The sequence below is a fragment of the Mustelus asterias genome, chromosome 4, assembly GCF_964213995.1.
Source record: "Mustelus asterias chromosome 4, sMusAst1.hap1.1, whole genome shotgun sequence".
Lineage (NCBI taxonomy): Eukaryota > Metazoa > Chordata > Chondrichthyes > Carcharhiniformes > Triakidae > Mustelus > Mustelus asterias.
Window position 1 is genome coordinate 46,596,835 of NC_135804.1, and position 23,580 is coordinate 46,620,414.

General features: G+C 41.7%; 1 protein-coding gene across 2 annotated transcripts in view; it reads left to right on the forward strand.

Moving 5' to 3' along the window:
- nfatc3a (nuclear factor of activated T cells 3a) overlaps positions 1-23,580 on the forward strand; it is a 147,475-nt gene that overhangs the window by 27,832 nt on the left and 96,063 nt on the right. For both annotated transcript variants that reach the window (XM_078210921.1, XM_078210922.1), the window contains exon 3: positions 1,849-2,011. In XM_078210921.1, the coding sequence (XP_078067047.1) occupies positions 1,849-2,011 (163 nt within the window). The remainder of the gene's footprint in view (positions 1-1,848; positions 2,012-23,580) is intronic.

Genomic DNA, 23,580 nt, shown 5'->3' on the forward strand with positions numbered 1-23,580 from the left:
AAATGTGTATTAGCAGCTTGAGGGGTTTGATTCAAAAAGGTTACTCTTGCCACAGAAATGTGAAGAGTTGTGAAAAAGTCACTAACTACACTGGTTGAAGGGGGTTATATAATGATGTGAAACAAATTGCTTCATCTTGGAGGTTTAGCTTCTAACTCATGGGGATTGTAATAATATTTCATTACTCAAGTCAAAAATAAAGCTATTTTTATAGTCCTAACATAATGTATGTTCATTGTTTCTCTGTACTTGATCCTGTACAACATTTAACATTGGAAGCTAAAAGAGTCAATTTTGTAGTGCTTTTTGGAAGAAATGCACATTTTGAAAGATAGCAATTCATTTTGGTATTCTATATTCGCTGTCCCTCTGCCCTTCAGTAGTGAGTTTCTACTCATTTATAAATTGAAAATAAAATCCACCATTCCAATGATCTCCCAGCTGAAGAGCGTTCTCTGCTACTACCGGTCCGAACCAACATATGTATGTTTAGTTGTATGCAATATCCATTTTGACACGCAAAACATTTCAAAGTTTAAAAAAAAGTTTTAAAAGTGTATTTGTTACTGTTACAAGTAGGCTTACATTAACCCTGGAATGAAGTTACTGTGAAAATCTCCTAGTCGCCACACTCTGGCATCTGTTCGGATACACTGAGGGAGAATTTAACATGGCCAATGCACCTAACTAGCACGTCTTTCGGACTGTGGGGGGAAACCGGAGCACACAGAGGAAACCTACACAGACACATGGAGAATGTGCAAACTCTGCACAGACAGTCACCGAAGCCAGGAATCAAACCCAGGTCCCTGGTGCTGTGAGGTAGCAATGCTAGCCACCATGCCACCCTTGTGCCACCAAAAATTACTGAAAGTAACGGATAGCAAACAATGGGAGAGAAATAAGGAATGGTAACTAAAAGCTAGATCAAAGAGACATGTTTTAAGAAGGGCTTTAAATTAGAGCAGCTAAATGGAAATCAAGTGATTTGGGGAGGGAGTCCCAAATAGTAGAGCTGTAGTGACTGAAGGCTCTGTGACCAATGTCAGAGTGTGGAAAGTTAGATGAGGGTGAAGATGGTTGCTCTTGACCTTTCACGAGCTTCTTTTAAAACAAAGAACGGTACAGCACATGCCTCTTGAACGTTGCTGTAGAATCTGCTTCCACCACCACCTCCAGTAGTGTTCTAGGTATTCATCATCCTCTTGTGTAAAAACCCCCCCCCCCCACATCGTCCTCTGATGATCAGTGCATAAAAATGCAGCCAGCCAATGATGGGCCTCCTTTCCTCCGACCTGTCTTTTATTGAGCTACCATGCACCTGGTCGTGGTCAGATTTCTGAAGAATTGATTTTGAACAATGACATTGGCATTCAATAATGCACCACCTGTCTTGTACTTTTTTGATAATTTTAACTACAACCGCAATTAAAATGTGCCTTTTTTAGCTGAGCATAGCTCGTGTAAAAATATATTCTATTTGTCTTGTATTCAAATAGATGGCATGGTTACTTGGCTCAAATTGGAATTTTGTTAGCCTCATTTAACAGTCTTCCAGCTTTTATAGTTTCTCGGTATGTGAAGCAATTGATGTGACCAGTTTCACCCAAAAGAGTGCTTTCTCTTTTTGGCTAATCGCACAGTGGCATTGCCCGAGGGCAGGAGGAAAGTTTGTGGCCTGTAATGTTTTGTCAATTGAGCTGGAAGGGTCAAAAATGGTTGTAGATGTTGAAAGAAAATGTATTGAAGAGAAACTTTTTTTATTCATGCCACGCTGTATGATGGATGATTTGAAATGCATGTAATAAAGTCACAAAGTGTATGTAAATATATACTTTTGTCTTTCAGTACATCATCGTTGCCTTCTTTAGACTGGCCCTTGCCAAGTCAGTATCTGCAGTATGAACTAAAGATTGAAGTCCAGCCGAAGACCCACCACAGAGCTCATTATGAGACAGAAGGGAGTCGAGGAGCTGTGAAGGCATCTTCTGGAGGACACCCGGTTGTTAAGGTAGGCACTTCATTTTGTTTCATTCCTGACAGCCTTTCCTTTGATTCATAAAATTGTGGCATTGGTGGCAAGGTCAGCACTTATTGCCCTCAAAGTAGTGGTCAGCTGCTCCTTAAACTGCTGTAGACTGTGGTGCAGTACACCCACAGTACTGTTAGTTAGGGAGTTACAAACTTTTCACCATGATTATTATGTAAATCCTTACACAAAAACAGTGTTTTAAATGCATATTAAATTTTGTTTATTGAAATGCCTTCATTATTATGAAATTTTTTGTATAGCTGGCAATTCTGCTTTAGTTTCCTTGATGTGGAATCCATTGTGCTTTTTAACAGTATTTTAACAATATTGTCACTTAACTTACCTTATTGATAACAATGCAGAATAGAAAAGATGTATCATGCATAGGCACTAAAGCGAGAAAATTATTTGAAGAGTTTCTTCCTTGATGGGCTTTCTTGTTTTCAGAAAACTGAGGTTCCCTTGTTTCCCTTCTGTAGTTTTTGTATTGCGTTTTAGTTTAGCAATGCTTTAATACTCAATGACCTATGACTGCAGCCAGTTTCTCCTACCTTGTCAAACATTAACACTGTCTCTTGGTGAGATTTTTGGGCAACAAGGAAGTTGAACTAAAATTTGCATATCCCTCCCTTTTCTCATAAATCTGCAACATTTTTATTGTGGGTGGTTATGATGTGACTGTTTGGGTTTACAAGACTACAATTACCTGTTGATGCACTGAAAACAAAGCAGCAGCAACAGTTGATTGTCACTACAATTTCATCGTGGTAGTGAAGTTTCTTATTCCCTTAGCTGTAACAGACATCACTCTCTGGCGCCAGGGACCTGTACATGATTTGCAATTAATACATGCAAGAAAATATTTCTCATTGTTTCTGTTAGTCACAAGGTTTGGTAATCATGGTGCATTTATGTGGGAAAGTACTCGTTAAGTTAGTGCTTCATTACTTTGAAATGGTGACACCCCCCCCTTTAGCAATACCTACATAATTTTTTAATTAGATTTTATGTCTGTTGTAACAGTGCTATTCGGATTCTACATTTCACTGAAATTGGTTTGATTTTCTAGTAAAACACATGGCACAGTGGTTAGCACTGCTGCCTCACAGCTCCAGGGACTCTGATTCAATTTCGGCCTCGGGTCACTGTCTGTGTGGAGTTTGCACGTTCTCCCCATGCCTGCGTGGGTTTCCTCCAGGTGCTGTGGTTTCCTCCCACAGTCCAAAGATGTATGGGTTAGGTTGATTGACCATGTTAAATTACCCCTAGTGTCAGGGGATTAGCAAGGTAAATATATGGGGTTTCGGGAAAACGGCCTGGGTGGGATTGTGCTCGATGGGCCGAATTGCCTCCTGCACTGTAGCGATTCTATAATTCAATTATTTTTAAAAACGTGACCCACATTGTGATTTGCCTCCACTTAAAAAAAAATTGGTATTTCTGTAACTGTGGCTAGCTATATATTCTGCACACCCAAAAGAAAGGGAAACAAAGCATGCATCAAATTGTTCACAAGTTGGTTTTCATCTTGCTGTACTTGAATACTTGTATATAATCTTACCCCACTTTGAATGCTTTCAAGTATGAGAACATCCCCTTTGGCATTTCTTATAGCTTTGCTGTTCATGTGAAAAGTACATTTATAAAATGTATGAGAAACATGAGCATTGCTCATGACACATGATGTCGTTGTTTATTTTTTCACTAATGTTTAAAAAGAAGCTGCAAGCAGTTTTTTTTCTGGATTGTATCAGATTGTCCATCCTCCCAAATTTGCTCTCCTTTTTAGGGTCGTTTGTGGAGCCTTATATTCATAATTTCAGCAGCTGAATGGAATGGATCATTTTAGATTCCATAAATCAAGAGGATATCCTTGAGCATGGACTCTATTTATCTTTAGTGCCATTGTTATTCCTATTATTTTCAAACACTGGTCATTTTTCCTCCCATGTCTTTAAATAATATGCCGAAATCTTGCTCCTGTTCATGCCAGCGGGGTCTAATGGGCCTGTCGACAATGCATTGCTGCTGTGGGAAACCTTGTTGACAATGGTGGGACTGTAAGATCCCGCTGCCACCAAACGTAGAGAGGAAGAAAAGTCCTGCCCATGAGTTTTTTCTTTATTTATGGGATGTGAGCATTACTGACAAGGGCAGCATTTGTTGCCCTTTCCTAATTGCATTTGAGAAGATAGTGCTGAGCCACCACCTTGAACTGCTTGAACAACTTGAAGTCCATGGTTCTATTAGACAGGGAGTTCCAGGCTTTTGGCCTAGTGACAGTAAAGGAGCGGAGATGTAGTTCCAAGTCAGAATGATGAAGGAAAGTTTGCAGGTGGTGGTGTTCCCATACATCTGGTATCTCTGTCTTTCAAGTTGGTAGAGGTTGCAGGTTGTTTGGAAAGTTGAAGGAGGCTTACAGTGCACCTTATAAATGGTACAGTTGGTGCTGCTGTGCACCAGTGGTGAGGGAGTGAATGTTGAATGTGGTCCATAGGATGTTGAACAAGGGGCTGTTTTGTCCAGGGTGGTGTTTAAGTTGGGTGTTGTTGGTGCAGTCCTCATCTCAACAAGTGGAGATTATTTCATCACACTTCCAATGTGTGTCATGTAGATGTCAGACAGGCTTTGGGAAGTCAGGATATGAGCTACTTTCTGCAGAATTCCCAGCGTCTGATCTGCTCTTGTAGCCACAGTATTTACATTTAAGTTTCTTGTCAATGACAACTGCCAGGATGTTAATGGTGGGAAATTCAGTGAATGTAAAGCTGGTGAAAAGGGGAGTTGGTTAGATTATCTCTTGTTATCAGGTACTTGAGGTGCGAATGTTCCTTGCCATTTATTAGCCCAAGTTCCAATGTTATTCAGGTCCTGCTATGTGTGCATTAATTGCTTCAGTAACTGACGAGTCACATATGGTACCGAATATTGTGAAATCATCAGCAAACATCCTACTTCTGACTTTATGATGGAGGGAAGGTGATTAATGAAGCAGTTGAAAGTAGTTGGACCTAGGACATTACCCTAAGGAACTTCTAGACTGATGGGGCTGAGGTGGTTGGCCTCTAACACCCACAACCATTTTTCTTTGAACTAGGTATGATTCCAACCAGTGCTGAGTTTTAACTTTGACTCCTATTGCCTTCAGTTTTGCTCGGACTCCCTGGTGTCACACTTGGCTGTCTTGATGTCAAATGCATTCATTCACACCTCACCTCTGGAATTTAACTCTTGTCCGTGTTTTGACCAAGGCTGCAACGAGATCTGGAGCCAAGTGCTCCTGGAGGAATTCAGACTGAGAATTATTGAGTAGATTATTGCTGAGCAAGTGCCGCTTGATAGTACTGTCGACAATGCCTTTTATCACTTTGCTGATTGTGAATAGTGGTAATTGACCAGATTAAATCTGTCCTTTTTGTGGACTGGACATATCTAACAATGTAGACATTGCCTAGGTACATGCCAGTGTTATATCTGCTAATATCACCGTAGGGCATCGGTTCCTCTTTTTTAATGTTGATATGCAGGACATGTGGTTCTCCGCAGAGGCTCCTTACCAGTGGAAATATTTGATCAACAAGTGTTAGTTTTTATCTCCAGTAATTGTGATGGGATCTAAGTATTTTGATATTGGCTGTGCTTCTATTTGGGTGGAAGGATATCTTGGGAAATGGTGTATTTCTACTTGAGAAGCTTTTGTGTTTTTACCCCACATGAGTGCAAAGAAGTAATTAATTTTTGACTGTTTCGATTTTTATAAATTTGAGTAGGAACAAATTTGGCAATTTTGGTGTTGACATCAGTATACAGTATATGGATCAGAAATTAGAATATTTAAATGAGGTTGTATGCATTCGATATTAGCAGCCACATGGATTTAATGGTTGAAGGCCTGACGTCCCAGGGCATGGAAAATCTGGCAGTTGAAAGGCAATGAAAGCTGCAGTAGTTGTGTTTCCAGTGCTGCTTGTTTGCAAGGAGGAGCAGTAGTGCTCGTCCTCCGAAGCTTACCTACTGTGTTTGATCCCCTTCCTTTGACTGTAGGGAGTGGGGCCAAGAACTTCCCAACACAGTAACGGTAAGTTGTTTATTGATGAAATGCTGGCAAATTGTATATCATCTTTAAGTAATTAAGTAATTAAATATCTAACTCATCGGTGTTTTTACTATTTTTTTTGTCCTGATGTTTCTTCAAATGTGTGGATATACTATAAAACCTCAATGCTCTTTTAAAACCCTTTCTGTGCAAGTTTAGTCAAAAACTTCCAGAGTGTGACAACATTCTGGTGTCAACCTCATATAGGAACCAGAGAAGGCCATTTAGCCTCCTGAGCCCGTTCCGATAGATAATCACTGATCTGTGGCCTAACTCCATATATCTGCCTTTGCCCCATATCTTTTAATATCTTCAGATTAACAGGTTTCTGTTGATCTCAGATTTAACATTAACAGTTAACCTAGCATCAACTTCAAATACTTTTTCAATTTATTCTTTCAGGGGATGTGGATGTTGCTGGCTAGGCCAACATTTTTTTGCTCAAGCCTAATTGCCCTTGAGAAGGTGGTGGTGAGCTGCTTTCTTCAACTGCTATTATCCATGTGATGTAGGTATACTCACAAGACTGTTGGGATGGGAGTGCCAGGATTTTGAATCAGCAACAATGAAGGAACAGTAATATAGTTCCAAGACAAGATTGTGAGTAGCTTGAGCAGAACTTGCAGGTGCTGGTGTTCTCATGCATCTGCTGCCTTTGTCCTTTCAAGTGGTTGGGGTCATGGGTTTGGAAGGTGCTGTTGAAGGAGCTTTGCAGTGCATCTTGCAGATGACACACACTGCTGCCAATGTGCACTGGTGACGGAGGGAGTGAATGTTTTAAGGTGGTAGATGGGGTGCTGATCAAGTGGCTGCTTTGTCTTGGATGGTGTCAAGCTTCTTGAGTTGTTGCAGCTGCAGTCATCCAGATAAGGGGAGAATATTCCAAGGAGTTCCTTGTATATGATGGACAGGCTTTGGGGAGTCAGGAGGTGAGCTTTGGAATTCGCCACAGAATTCCCAGTCTCTGACCTGCTCTTGTAGCCCAAAGTGTTTATATGACTGATCCATTTCAGTTTCTGGTCAGTAGTAACCTCCAGGATGTTAATAGTGTTTCAGCAATGGTAATGCTTTTGACTGTCAAGGGGCGATGATCAGATGATCGTTTATTGGAGATGACAATTGCCTGGCATTTGTGTGACATGAATGGAATGTCCAACTCCAGCTTGTGTTGTCCAGGTCTTCTGCAAAAAGGCATGCACTGCTTCAGTATCTGAGGAGTTGCAAATAGTGCTGAATATTGCATAATCATCAGCAAGCATGCACATTTCTGACCTTATGATGGAGGATGGTCATTGATGAAACAGTTGAACCTTGGACACTACCATGAGGAATTCCTGCAGCAGTGTCTGGAGACTGAGATGATTGACTTCCAATAACCACAGCCATTTTCATTTGTACCAGGTATGACTCCAACCATTAGAGTTTTCCCCTGATTCCCATTTACTCTTTTATTTTGCGAGGGATCCTTGATGCCACACTCAGTCAAATGCTGCCTTGATGTCAAGGGCAGTCATTCTCACCGTGCGTCTTGAGTTCAATTTTTTTTGGACCGAGGTTATAATGAGATCGGGCGCTGAGCAGCCCTGGGGGAGCTCGGTGTCAGTGAGCAAGTTATTGCTGAGTAATGGTTGATACCACTATAGTTAATCCCTTCTATCACTTTGCTGTTCATCGAGAGAAATCTGAGGTGATAATTGACTGGGTTGAATTTATCCTATTTTTTTGTAGAAAAGACCATACTTGGGCAATTTTCTACATTGTTGGTTAGGTGCCAGTGCTGTAGCTGTACTGGAACAGCCTAGCTCGGGGCACTGCTGATTCCGAGCACAAGTCTTCAGTACTACTGCTGGAATGTTGTCAGGGTCCATAGCCTTTACAATATCCAATGCCTTCAGCCATTTCTTGGTATCATGTGGAATAAATTGAATTGGGTAAAGACTGGCTGAGGTCTTTGTGGTGATCACTCCTACCAGTACTGTCATGGACATATGCATCTATAACAGATAGATTGGTGGGTTTTTCCTTCCTGTTGGTTTGCTCATCTGTTGCAGCTTCAGTTTGGCAACTGTGTCATTAAGGACTAGGCCAGCTGGGTCAGTCGCGGTGCTACCAAGACATTCTTGGTGATGAATGTTCAAGTCCCTCACTCTGTACATTCTGTGCCTTTATCACCCTTGGGACTTTCTCAAGATGGCATTTAACATGGAGGAAGACTGGTCCAGCAGCTGAGGTATGGGCATTGCAGAGGCAAGGTTTCCTTGCTCATGTTTGACCTGATGCCATGAGACTTCATGGAGTCTGGAGTCAGTGTTGAGGACTCCCAAAGCATCTCCCTACTGAGTATTACTGTATTGCCAACTCTGATGAACCTCACCTGCCGGTGGGGCAGGACATACCCAGGGATGGTGATGGTGGTGTCTGGGACATTGCTTGTAAGGTATGACTATATCAGGCTGTTGCTTGACTAGTCCGAGACAACTCTTCCAATTTTGGCACAAGCCCCCAGATATTATTAAGACTGACTTGCAGAGTTGACAGGGCTGGGTGTGCTGTTGTCATTTCTGTTTAGACCAATACTGGGTGGCCTGTCCGGTTTCATTCATTCATTGACTTTCTGTAGCGGTTTGGTATAATTGAGTGGCTAGCTGGGCCAGTTAAGAGGGCATTCAAGAATCAGCTACATTGCAGTGGAACTGAAGACACATTTAGGCTACACCAGGTAATGACAGCAGATTCCCTTCCCTAAAGGATATTTGTGAATCAGATGAGCTTTTATGACAATCGACAATGGTTTCAGGGTCACCATTACTGAGACTAGTTTTTAATTCCAGATTTATTAATTGAATTTAAATTCCGCATGGATCTCTGGATTATTCAATTGGTGACTGCGCCACTCTTTTCCTGTTTGCAAAAGGGTTCCAATCTTCTACCACCTTTTCCATAAAGAAATGTTTCCTCCTTCACTCCAGAAAGGTCTAGCCCTGATTTTTAGTCCATGCTTCCTAGTCCTAGACTTCACAATCAATGGAAATAGTATATCTCTCTCTATTTATCTGTTCCCCGCCTAACCTTCTATATTTCAGGAAATATAATTTTACTTTCTGTAATCTCTCGTGGTAATTTAACTCTTGGTTATTCTAGTAGGCCTACATGCACTCACTCTAAGATCTGTATATCCTTCCTAAGGCGTGGTGCCTGGAACTGCTCACTGTACTCAAATTGTCATCTAATCAGGGCATTGCATCAATTAAGCATGACATCTAAGACTTTTTAGATGATCACCTATGCATGGCCATGTCAAAAATGGTCCATGCACTTCAGATCACCTGCACGCCACAAAAGATAAAACTAGATTGTACATTGGCCCCAACACAGATTCCTTTGGTATGTCACTATTGCATTCTGCCAATTGGAGTACCTGCACATTATCCCTCCTGTCTTTTGCCACCCAGCCAATCTCCCAACCTTCAATTTTGTGATCTATGAGTTTTGTGAGAAACTCAAATGCCTTTTATCCATGTAAATAACAAACATAGACATCCTCCTCGCCACTACTTTAGGCACCTCTTCAAGAATTCAGTTAACTTTATCAGGAATGACCTGCTCAAGAAATCAAAACTGGTCCCTCTTATCAGCTGAAACTATTTCACTATGTTGTGTTGCTTTAACCTTAATTATAGACTCAGTAATTTCCTGACAACAGATGTTATATTATTCAGTTAAAAAACAAAATGACATGCAATTTGCCAATTTAAAAGAATGGTTCCCAAATTGAGAATAGTTTGGAAGATCATAATGAGTGATAGGAGATGACTTAAGGTGATGGTACAGAGCCATATATCTAAGTTTGCAAATGTTACAAAGATGGATGGCTTGGTAAACAGTGTAGATGGAATAATCATATCTAGCTCATTTATAACCCTGAGATGGAAACCATCTGATCCTGGAAATAATTCACTTTTTAGTGCAGTTATTTGCATCTGTCCATCTCAACTTAAGCAGGGCCAATTAACATCATGTGTAACTACGCTCCAACATTGTGCTTCACTAAGACGAAAGGTTAGTTCTTTGGGGAGCTTAACGGTACTATCCATAGAATCCCTAAATTTGTACATCTTTACCTACTGGGGATCTCAGTGAAAGAATGGGTCTGGACCAAGAAGCATGGCCCTCCTGCCTCAACACCACAACTTGGGAAAGATGAATAAAAATGGACAGAAGCTACTTGAGCTTTGCTGCTACCACAAGTCTTGTGCAACTGATGCTCCCCCCCCCCCCCGCTCCCCCTCGATGAATCAGTGTTCCTCCATGTTGAACACTGCTTGGAGAAAACAGAATGACAAGGGTGCAAAATGTATGCTGGTTGGGGGCCTTCATTGTCCATCACCAGGAGTGGTGATAACACCACTACTGACTGAGCTAGTCAAGTCCTAAAGTACATAGCTGCTAGACTGGATCTGCAGCAGGTAGTGAACGAACCAACAAAAGGAAAAAAACATTTTATCTCAACCCCACCAAGCTACCTGTTGCAGATGCATCTGTCCATAACAGTATCAGTAGGAGTGAACATCACACAGTCCTTGTGGAGATGAAGTCTCATCTTCACATTGAGAGTACCCTCCATCATGTTGTGTCGCACTGCCATTGTGCTAAATGGGATAGATTTGAAAAAGATCTAGGAACTTGAGACTGGGTTACCTTGAGGCACTGTGGGCCATCAGCAGCAGTAGAATTGTATTCCACCATAACCTTTAACCTCATGGTTCAGTATATCCCCACAATTACCACCAAGCCAGGGGATCAACCCTGGTTCAATGAAGAGTGCAGGAGGCATGCAAGGAGCAGCACCAGGCATACCTAAAAATGAGGGGTCAACCCAGTACAACAGAGGACAATTTGCAAGTCAAACAGCATAAGCAGCAAGTGATAGAGCTAAGCAATTCCACAACCAAAAGATCTAAGCTCAGCAGACCTGTCATACCCACCATTAATGGTGGTGATCAATTAAACAACTCACTGGAGGAGAAGGCTTCCCAAATATCCCCATCCTCATTGGGGAGCCCTGCACATCAGTGCAAAATATAAGGCTGAAGCATTTGCTATAATCTTCAGCCAGAAGTGCCATCTTGGCCTCTGGAGGTCTCCAGCATCACAGATGCTGGTCTTCAACTAAATCGATTCTGTGATTTCAAGAAACAGCTGAAGGCATTGGATACTGCAAAGACTATGGGCCCTTACAACATTCCAGCAATAGTACTGAAGACTTGTGCTCCAGAAATTATTGTGCCCTTTGCCAAGCTGTTCCAGTGCAGCTGCTCTAACCAGCAATGTGAAAAATTACTCAGTTATGTCCTGTACACACAGTGCAACACACATCCTGCACGGCCAATTACTACTCTTGATCATCATTAAAGTGATGGAAAGGGTCATTAACAGTGCAGTCAAGTGGCACTTGCTTAGCAATAACCTGCTCACTAATGCTCTGTTTGGGTTTCACCAGGGCCACCCAACACCTGACCTGCCCTGCCCTGGTTCAAACATGGACAAAAGAGCTGAACTCCTGAGGTGAGAGTGACTGTATTGACATCAAGGCAAAATTTGACTGTGGCATTAAGAAGCCCTAGGGGGGGGGGAAAGAGAGAGAGAGAGAGAAAGAAGAGAGAGAGAAGAACTCGGACTCTATGCTGGTTGCAGTCTTACTTTGTACAAAGGAAGAAGGTTTTGTTTTTGGAAGTCAGACATCTCAACTCCAGGACATCACTGCAAGAGTTCCTTGGAGTAGTGTCCTAGGCCCAACCATCTTCAACTGCTTCATCAATTACCTTCCTTCTGTTGTAAGGTCAGTGGGGGTGTTTCCTGATTAGTGCTGAACATTGCACATTCATGACGACTCAGATACTGGACAATACAGAAATGCCAGGCAATGACCATCTCCAAGAAGATAGATTCCAAACATCACCCATGACCTTCAATGGCATTACCATCTCTGAATTCCCCTCCCATCAACATTCTGGAGGATTACCATTGACCAGAAACTCAACTGGACTAGCCATATAAACACTAGCTATAAAAGCAGGTCAAGGGTGAGAAATTCTGCAGCGAGTAACCCCCACCTCCTGAGACCCCAGTCTGCAAGGTACGAGTCAGGAGTGTGATGGAATATTATCCTTTTGTCTGGATGAGCGCTGCTCCAACTTTCAAAAAATTTGACACCATACAGGATAAAGCAGCTTGCTTGACTCGCCCCATTCCACAAATATTCACTTCCTTCACTGTTGCACAGTGACAGCAGTGTGTTCCATCAACAAGATGGATTGCAGGAACTCACTAAAGCCCGTTAGAGCAGTTGTGGGTTTGGAAGATGCTGTCTATCTAGAAGGACAAAAGTGGGAGATAAAATGGGAGCATCACCACCTGGAGGTTTCACCATCCTGACTTGGAAATATGCCACCATCCCTTCACTGTCATTGTGTCCAAATCCTGAAGCTTCCACCCTAACAGCATTGTGAGTGTACCTACGCCACATGTACAACAGCGGTTCAAGAAGGCAGCTCACCATCACCTTCTCAAGGGCAGTTAAGAAAGGCCAGCATTTATTGCTCAATTTGCTATCCTAGCCAGCGATGCCCACGTCCCTTGAATGAATAAAAAAGAACAGCCAGATCTGATCACTGCCTGACATGATGCTCTCAACAACTTTCCCAACAAAGGCAGTTGCCACAGCACTGATTGTGATGCATAAAACTCTCGCGTGCACCAGGGTTGGGATGCGATGCTTGAAACTTCTTTTTCTTTGAGCAAGATGACCATTTTATATCAATGTCAGCCAAACTGCCTAACTAGATAAGTGCCAACAGTTACTCCTCTAGTTCACCAACATTCCATTTAATGCAGAAGCCAAATAGAACATACTTCAAGACATCATTTGTAATACTGCACTATCGATGTATGGGAAGCAAAAATGGAAAATTGCTAATAAAACTGAAAATGCTTGGAGTACTCAGCAGGTCTTGCAGCATCTGTAGAGCAAGAAACAAGAGTTCGCATTTCAAGCCAGATATGCCTCCTCAAAACTCTTCTAGTTTCATATATCTAGCCTGAACAATTACCAGAAATCTGTCACTTGATGCTGAAATCAACATGTACATTTCAAAACCTACAGCCGTTACGTCCAAGCTGGGTACTTTCTGCAGTATTCTCTTAGGGTAGTTAATATTGGGTGCAATCTTCCCAAAATTGCACTGTTGGATAAGGTGAGAAATGCTGTGTGGAACTCGCTTGTGCTAGGGGCAATGCCCAGGTATCCCTCAATCCCCGGGGCCTGTGGGGTGGGGGGGGGGGGGGGGGGGAAGTGACATCATATGTTATGGCGTCAAGCCCATTAATTCTATTAATGTATAAAACTGACTAAAGATTGCTATCCCCTTTCACCAACAGGCTTTCTGGGCAATAGCTACGAGATACAGCTAGGTATCAGTGTACAGGTGAAAACTAGTGCTGTGATTACAAATGATGTCACCTTGGGGCAGTATGTAGATGATAAATAGGAGGGGACCAAGGACAGACCACAGGGGCGCACCAGAGGTAACAGTACAGGAGTTGGAAGAATAGCTATTGCAAGTGACACTCTGGCTATGATTAAATAAGAATGGAGCCATGAGAGAGCAGTCCCACCCAGTTGGATGACAGCGGAGAGGTGTTGGAGAAGGTTGATGTAATTAACTGTCAAGAAGGACGAGGAGAAAAAGTTTACCTTTGTCTCAGTCATGAAGGATGTCATTTGTGACTTTGACAAGGCCATTTTGGCAGCACGGTGGCACAGTGATTAACCCTACTGTCTCACGGCACCAGGGACCAAGGTTCAATTCCAGCCCAGGTCACTGTCTGTGTGGAGTTTGCACGTTCTCCCCATGTCTGCGTGGGTTTCCTCTGCGTGCTCTGGCTTCCTCTCACAGTCCAAAGATGTGCAGGTTAGGTTGATTGAACATGCTAAATTGACCCTGGTGTCAGGGGGGTTAGCAGGGTAAATGAGGGTTACGGGAATAGGGCCTGGGTGGGATTGTAGTCGGTACAGACTTGATGGACCGAATGGCCTCCTCCTGTATTGTAGGGATTCTATGATTTCATGATTTTGGCACTGTGGCAGTGGCGAAAACCTGATTGGAGGGATTCAAACATGAAATTCTGGAAAGATGGGCATGGTTTTGAGAGGTGATGCTGCGTTTGAGGACTTCGGAGAGAAAATGTTGACAGTCAGCTAGAATTTCTTAATTTTCATTCATTTCAATGGATTTTGGCATCTATTTGGCTAGGGCTCTCTTCTGTGTGGTTTAGGATGAGAAAGAAACATCAGTCTGTTGCCCACTACATGTGATGCAAATTCGTGAATAACACTGTTTAAAACCTCAAATTATTTTTTGAGTTTTGTAGTAATTATATGAACAATCGGGATATATCTGGGGGCACTTGAATCTTTTCTTGATAATTGGTTCTATTTTTGGTAGTATAAACTCAGGGGCGGAATGTTGTTTGGGACATGATCAGAAATCTCTGATTTTTCTCAACTAATGGCACGGCATTGTCACTGCTAATGAGCCACTGGTATAGGCAGCTGGAGCTTCTCATTTGAAAAACGGCTTCAATGTAACAGCAGCATATGTATCGTCATAAAAGCTGCCTCAGCAGGAAAGCTGTTTTCCTTTTCCTATTGCTCTTCCAGGCTACTCTTGAAGTCCACCTGAGTTTGGTCAGCTTATCAAGATGCTGGGCAGTGCGTATTTACTAACTCAGATGGACTACCAAAACTGGCAATGCCAAGCTAAGGCTCAGCTGATACTTTGGCTTTCAGATAGGTTGGCTTAGTAGGGTAGAGTTTTTGACTATTCCTGTTCCTATCTTTTGCTGACATCTGTGGAATCGTGACTCAAAGTGGAAGTGTTTATTATACTGATGTCAGGAAGGTTCTTAGAATTGCAAGTGGTTCTTGCTAGCAATGATATCATATGTGCAGGTTTGCAATAAGAAATCTTTTTTTTCTCTATTGGAGCAAACCTCAGTTGCTCAACTGGGGCGGCATGGTAGCACAGTGGTTAGCACTGCTGCTTCACAGCTCCAGGGACCTGAGTTCAATTCCCGGCTTAGGTCACTGTCTGTGTGGAGTTTGCACATTCTCCTCATGTCTGCGTCGGTTTCCTCCGGGTGCTCTGGTTTCCTCCCACAGTCCAAAGATGTGCAGGTTAGATTGATTTGGCCATGCTAAAATTGCCCCTTAGTGTCCTGAGATGCGTGGATTAGTGGGTAAAATATGTAGGGACATGGGAGTTGGGCCTGGGTGGGATTGTGGTCGGTGCAGACTCGATGGGCCAAATGGCCTCTTTCTGCACTGTAGGGTTTCTATGATTTCTATGATTCTGTAAACTACAATAGTACCTGTATAATGTCTTCAGAAGTGACTGTATTTCACAATGCACATAAAAATGCAACAGTTTGGTTGCAGGAAAGTAGCTGCCTGTTACAAATATTTATAAAGCGGCATTGTTTTGGAATTTTAATTGTAAGGCTGAGGTAAACATATTTTCAAATATCAAAAGAAAGCTACCTTCAAAGGTGACATTTCACTACGAAGGCATTTAGCGATCTGCTACATCAGGGTTTCCCAAACGTTTCCAGCCATGGAATACTTTGACCTCCCAAGAGTACTAAAGAAACCCCTGAGAAACATTTCTTCCCACATTGAAGAGTTAAACCACAAAACATGATTTTTGCACAATAGGTACAAACATATAAAAACTTAATTTATAGAAATCTTTTCAAATCCAATTTACATACATTTACTATCATTAAAAAGTTACTTTATTATTCGGAAATGTTTTTGGGTTTTATGTTTGTCATTTTTAATGAGAGACGTGTTGCTGCTCCTTTAGTTCAAATTCTGGATTCTCTCTCATGCACACACCCTTCCGCTCTCTCTCTTGCGCACACACACCACTGTCACATGCACAGTCTTTATTGATGCTTTGGTAAACCTGTGCAATTTTTGTTTCCATATGTTATCTCAACCATTTTTACAGTTGGTAGTATATTACTACTGCGCTCAAAGGGCTGCAGCTGTTTAATTTTCCTGTGAAAGTGTTGTTGACAACCTTCTCTTGTGAGACAGTGGTTTGCATCAAGATGGTCAACTAAGTATTGAGCATCACCTGGTATGGCTCAGGGGCCCACTCTGGTTACAGAGGAAGACAATGGGGTTAACACTGCTACATCACAGCGCCGGACATCTGACTTTAATTCTGGCCTCGGGTCACTGTCTGTGTGGAGTTTGCACATTCTCCCCCTGTCTGTGTGTTTCCTCCGGGTGCTCTGGTTTCCTCCCACAATCCAATGATGTGTGGCTTAGGTGATTTGGCCATGCTAAATTGACCTAAATGTCAGGGGATTAGCAGGGTAAATATGTTGGGTTACGGGGATAGGGCCTGGGTGGGACTGTGAATGGTGCAGACTCAATGGGCCTAATGGCCTCCTTCTGCACTGTAGGGATTCTATGAAAAGGTGCAGGATTCACTGATCCTTTTTGTGGCCAGCTGTTCTTTTTGTTTTTCCTTGCCTCTTCCAGTATCTATTCAGGGGCATCAGCTGTCAGTGACTGTCTCTCAGTTGCCAATGTCAGTGTCCGCTGCTGTCATATTTTGTTTGCGAATTTCCTTGTACCAGAGGTGTGGAGACCCAGAAGGCCGCAATCCAATGGACAGAGGTCTTTGGGTACACTGCTGCTCCCCCTTCAATGCATGTGGCCAAGTCAGTGCAGATAGCAATAAGCTTATGCTGATGGAAGTTAGCATGCTCTAGGACCTCTTGAGTTGGTGAGTGTATCATGCCGAGAGATGCTGAGAATGTATCTGAGATGGCAAAAGCCCAAACTGTCTAGCCTTTTCTGCTATCCAGGATATGTTGTCCTGGTCTCGTGACTGTAGAGGAGTGGGCTAAATACGCAGGCCTTGGTCGACTCACCATTTGGTGTTCTTGGTTATTTTGCTGTTGTTTCACACTCTTACTCAACTCATACCAGTTGTAGCTGTTATGATGTGTCTGTGTTGACTTCAGAATCACAGAATTGTTAAGGCACCGAAAAGAGGCTATTTGATCCATTGTGGCTGCAACTGCTCTCCAAATGAGCAACTTCCCTAGTTCTCGCCTTCAGCTGAGTGGCTTAATATTCTAATCTCTTCCTTTTGTCTTCTGCATTAACTAATCTCTGTTGAGTTGTTCTTTATTCCATGCATCGGCTTTTGCAATCCATTCAGTTTATCCCATCCTCATCACCAATAAGTTGTGGCATTCTAACGTTGTCAAGAGATTTCAGACTTTGTTAGGAACAAAAAGCATTTATTTATAAGCAAAACTTGGTACAGGAGTTTGTGGCCCTTGGCTGCCCTGGAGCAGTGCTCCAGTGTCTACATGCTTACAACATGGCTTCCAGAAGACACTACCTGAGAGGGGACTCCACCCTCTAATCACTCGCTCTCAGTTTCCATTGGTCACTCAAGTTAGGTGACTCACTTCTACTATACTGTCTTAGAGACAGACACTGCATACACAACACCCCCATAACCCTGAATACTTTTCCTTTTTCGATAAAGTCTCAATCATCTTTTTGAATGCTTCATTTGAAGCTGTCTCCACCAAACTCTCAAGGAGTACATTCCAAAACATAACCAGTCGCTGCATTTAAAAAAAAAAAGTTTATAATCTCACTTTTGCTTCTATTGCAAATTATTTTAAATTTGGTCCTTCCCCTCTGTAGTGGAACACAGCTTTGAAGTGTAGATACACATGAGGTAAACTGGCTCTGTTTGAGCTAAGAGGCAGATGAAGAGATCACACTCTGAACCATTTGTGGTGAGTTCAGTCATTGAAAGTAGCAAGTCTACACCCTGCACACTCATTTCTTCTGAACTCTTCCCTTCATGTAAGCCACCTGGCAGATCCCCACTGTGGACCTCAAAAGGTTCTGATGTTGCCCCATCATAACTGACTTTTACCATCGTCATAGAAAGAGAAGAACAGAATTAGCAATGTTTGCAGGTAGTCAGCTTTTTCCAGCAAACTAAATAGACTGCCTCTGTTCACAGGTTGAATGCCTTGTTGAGATTGATTAAGGTAATATATAGTGGTTTCCTTTGTTCAGGATGTGGAGATGCCGCGTTGGCTTGGGGTGGGCACAGTAAGAAGTCTCTCAACACCAGGTTAAAGTCCAACAGGTTTATTTGAAATTACGAGCTTTAGGAGCGCTGCTCCTTCATCAGGTGACTCATCTGATGAAGGAGCAGCGCACCGAAAGCTCTTGGTTCCAAATAAACCTGTTGGACTTTAACCTGGTGTTGTGAGACTTCTTTTCATTGCATTTCACTTGCAACTGTTTGACTGAGAAGATCATGTTAATTGTAGGTCTCCAGTTCTGAAACCATTCTGGGTAGGTGCATTCAGCCAGGATCTGCAGTCTGACCAGGGCAATAGTAGGTAAAGATGTTTTGACTTGTAATTCTGCGGATAACAATGTAAACCTCCTCATAAAACTGTTCTTCCCCTCTGTAGTGGAGCACAGCTTTGAAGCATAGCTACCCAAGGTAAACTGGCCCAGCTTGAGTTAAGAGGCAGATGGAGAGAACACACTTTGAACCATTTGTGGGCAGTCCTGTCATTGAGAGTAGTGAGTTCCTTACAATGAAGTCCACACCCTGCATATTGATTTCCACTGAACTCTTCTGTTCCAGATGAACATGTGATGTTTTTCTTTCAGTGGTCAACGTCCGATGAGCCTTGTGTGGAAGCTGTGTCAGTGTTCAGTCAATCAAATTCCACATGGATCACAGCTATCTTCTGCACGTAATTGACCAGCTGCAAATTATCTTTGAGTCCCATGCACATAGCCCTGATATTCCAACTTGCCAATTGAAGTGTTGGCATCTTTCTTTTTGTTTGTTTCATTTACTAGCCTGGTACGATGGAGACGCTAAGCTCCAAGCACCCATTGAAGCAGATGAACTGTGTGCACCTTACTGCTCACTTTGAGATAAGCAGTGACTCATTAGTGGGACACAATAGTCCCTCCTGCCATTGGAGACAGACCTGGCGCCATTCAATACACTAATTCAATTGGGCTTATCACCTATTATGCTGCCTCCCATATTATGTTCATGCTCTACAGTGACATAAGCCTGGGAAAAATTTATGGAGAACTTGGGTTGCCCAAGCGTCAGGGTCCCTCTCTCGACCTTTCCATTTAGATCCAGAGGAATGCAAAGCACTGTTTGTCACTGACTTGGTTGCAGGAATTGCTGGAAAGATTACATATTTGGACATCAGTCCATCTTTGGGCTCCGCTCCAGAAGCAGCAATATGAAAAAGAGCCAAATGCGCAAGTCTCTCTCTCTCTTTCCATCAGCAGGTCCTCTGCTCTGTCTTCTTGTGACAACATGGAAATGTGGGCCCTTTGTGGTTAATGTTTCAGAGGAATTCTGAGGAGGTTTGGCCCCAAGACATGCAATGTGCAGGCCCACCTGCATATGAGCATTCTCTAGCAAATCGAAAGTAAACATTAGAATTTGAAAGAATGGTTCTATTTAGAAAACTTTTGTAGAAATTTAATTTTATTTCTGAAGATAGCTGTATAGTTGATGGAAGTTCAGCAATATTGTCTTCCTTGTGAGAGCAATAATTCTAAAAAATATCATATAATAAATGTGAACTATGTTGTCCTCGCCCAACTGGTGTCATTGTTTTCTGTGAAATTCTTTTGAGCAGAGGTGGTTTAAATCAAGATGAGGTGCTTTCCACTGAGAGGAAGGGGGATTTACTTATGCGCCTCTGTGGGAGCAGCTTGAATGGCATTGGCACAGAATGAATAATTGTAATGTAAACAGTAATATTGTCTAGGGAGCATGTGACTGAAATAGACAGTTGGGCAGCTGTGTAAGTCACGATTCCAGACGTCAATATGATATGAAATTGGGTTTGTTACCTTATTTAAATGCCGAGTACAAATGCCCTAAATATGTTCAGCAATCAAATCTGAATGCTGCGATGATGAGTAAGCCACTTTGCTTGCTAGTTGTCATCTCGAAGAGGTATGGAATTGCAACAAAGGATGGAAATAAATATATATATTTTTAAAAACTTAATGTTTTTCAAAAAGTTGCCATATGCAGCGGATTGGTGCAAAATTTCAGTTGTGGTAGCTGGCATCAAAATGTTGGTTGAGACTATTTTATGCAGCTTTTGTAATCACATTTTTGCCATAGTTTTCTGTTATACCTCTTTGTCAGGCTCTTTAGCTTTAGTGTCATTTTGCCAATGTTATTTTGAGACTTCTGGAAGAATTTCCAAATAGACTTTATTTTTCTTCCTATCACATGTAGTTGTTTGGAATTAAATATGTACATTTGCTTTGTTTCTTTCCCCCAGTTATCTTTGCAGGTTGGGATACTATTTTTATGCCAACAGACAAAAATTGATGCCCTTGATGCAAAAAAAACCTGCAAGAAATAATACCTGTGCCATTTTACCTGTTAATCCTGAAAATTAATAGAATTATGTGTTACTAAGCATGTACAAATACTATCTAAAACAAGTATTTTGTGAGAAATCAGTGCAACAGTTTAGATATTGTTAATCCTGCTGCATATCAAACAAGGTGGATTTTGCAATATTTAGTTGATCTGAACATTTTAATGGATATTGAATCATAGTGAACAATTTCTAAAGCACCCTAACAAAAGAATGAGAGGTTAATGGCGAAAAGGAGAGTAGCCATTTAGACCATAATGTCAATGACTGAAACAGAAATCTCAGCAAATTTTGTTTTTACTCGATAACGATGGGGAGATTACTTTGCATTAGGGTCAGTGTGGAAACAAAAGCACAGTGGATTGCAACTCCAGCTTAAAAGTCTTGTTTTGCACTTGTATATTTCAGTACAATGTCAGATCCATATTTTTGGATGTCTTCTGCCATGAATACACGTGCTTTTGTGATGAATATCTATAGAGAGAACACTTTTTATACGAGTATACCGTAATGTTATGTCAGAATACCATACATGGTTCTTTATTGCTTCCAATGACGGCCTTTGACCCAGAATCAGTAATGCTGAGGTTTATTTGCAAATATTTTTAAATGTTTGGGGCGTATGTAATTGTTTGTTTTTAGAAATGTTTATAAAGGACTTTCAATTTTTGGATAATTAGAAATGTAGGTCCATGTGACCTGGCGAGCCTTGACTAAAGCAGTTCCAACAGAAAGGATGTTAAAATATGGAGGACATATGATGAACACAAGAACAGAGAGACCAAGCAAAGAAAAGAGACTGGAATTTTGCTTTGTAGAACAAGGTGGCTGAAACTGGGACAAATATAGGTGGGGTGGGCCTGTCTACTACCTCCGTGGGTTAGACTTTGTTGAATCTGCTATTCCATGGGTACTTTATAATTTGTGATTGTGACTTGCCTGTTGATTCATGTTTAATTTGCATTTATTCTGATTTGTGTTAAAGTAAAATTACAGAATTTAAGTCTGTCTGGTAATTTCTCCACCCAAAGGTTGTTCGGTAAATTTTGGTTATTTTGGTGGATTTATGGATACCCCACTGGGATCATAACACATCAGCTGCTCCCATACCTCTTAACTGTAACCACTGGCACTCCCTGCTCATATTGTATAAGACAAAATGTCTCCGCTTGCCACACTGCAAGTTTCGAAGGACATCTCTAATAGCTTGGTGTTTTTCCAGCTGCACAGGGCATTAAAATTTCACTCCTTTTGGCCCTTTTCACACCTTCTATTCCTTTCATTTATAATATCCACACTTGACCTGATGGGGGTTGGTTTACTCAGCATTGATCAGAGAACCACGCAATCTGTTTGCAAGTTCTATACTAGAAGACCCTTTATGGCAGATCGGGCAGTTGTAGAGTCCAATGCTGTAGCCTGCTTTACCTTGTACAATAGTGATCACATTATTTTTCTATTATTTGACAAACACATTCTTTTCATTAGGTTTGGTTTCTTTTGCCTGTTTACCACTTTTAATTGGAATGTTTCTACTTTAATCATTCTGACCTTTAAGACTTAACACTTGTTACTAGTTTTGTTGAAAATGCTGTTTGAAACGTTTAACTTCATTCTACATTCCTTGGGTGTGCTCCTTTTTAAACTGAGTTTTTTTTGAAAGTTTGAAAGCTTGTATTTGTTTGTGTTGCAATTGTAATGAGACATGTGCCACCTGAATAATTTACCAGCTAAATTTGAGTAATTGATCAATGGAGGAGGGGTGAGTATCAAGTGTCTAACTGTAATTTAGTTATATGCAAATTCCAATATAAATTACACCATGCTCACGCTCGTGCACACGCACACTCACACACATGCTTCCTTTCAGCCCCACTGAACCACTAGCATTTTGAAGAGTATTTATTTTTCTGGTGGATTGAGACTTTGTTACATTAGAACCTTTCTGCTGCTCAAAGCGTGATAAATTTATTTGTGTAAGAAGCTGTCCTTGTATACTAAATTTAAGCAACCTTGTGTATTAATATCTTTGGTTGCAAATTTATGGGTGTGTTTTAAATGAAGACAGTGTTAAAATAAAGATCATGGAGTCATTTAAGGCACCAAAGCCCATCAAGTCCATGCCAACTCCCTGCAGAGAAATCCAGTTAGTCCCATTCCCAGCTCTATCCTCACAGCCCTGCAATTTTATTTCCCTCATGTGTCCATCCAATTTCCTTTATAAATCATTGACTATTTCTGCATCCATCATCTTTGTGGGCAGTGAGTTCAGGTCATTACCACTCTCTGCATAATTCGCCTTGCATTTCTTACTCAAAATCTTAAATCTGTGTACCCTCATCCTTGTACAATCAGCTAATGGGAAGAGTGTTTCCTTGTCTACCTTATCTAACCTTATCATAATCTTGTACACTATCAAATCTCCCCTCAGTCTCCTTTGTTCCAAGGAGAACAACCCCAGCCTTTTGAACCTAACCTTATAACTAAATCCTCACCCATTCCTGGAACCATTCTAGTAAATCCCCTCTGGCTATCACTAGGACATTCCCATATTTCCTCAAGTGTGGTGACCAGAGCTGGATGCACTGCTCTAGTTGAGGCCCAACCAGAGCTTTTTATAGATTCCTCATAACTCCCTGTTTCTATACTTAATGTCTCTACTTATGAACCCCAGGATGCCATATGCCTTGGTAACCACTGTCAGTATGTCCCACCATCTTCAAAAATTTATGCACATGCACCCCCAGGTCCCTCTGTTCCTGCACATCTTTAGAATTGTACCATTAGGCCTGTTTTGCGCCTCCCCATCTTTCCTGCCAAAATTAGTTACTTCCCACTCTCTGTATTAAGTTCTATCTGTCAGTTGTCTGCCCAACTGCTGGATTATATA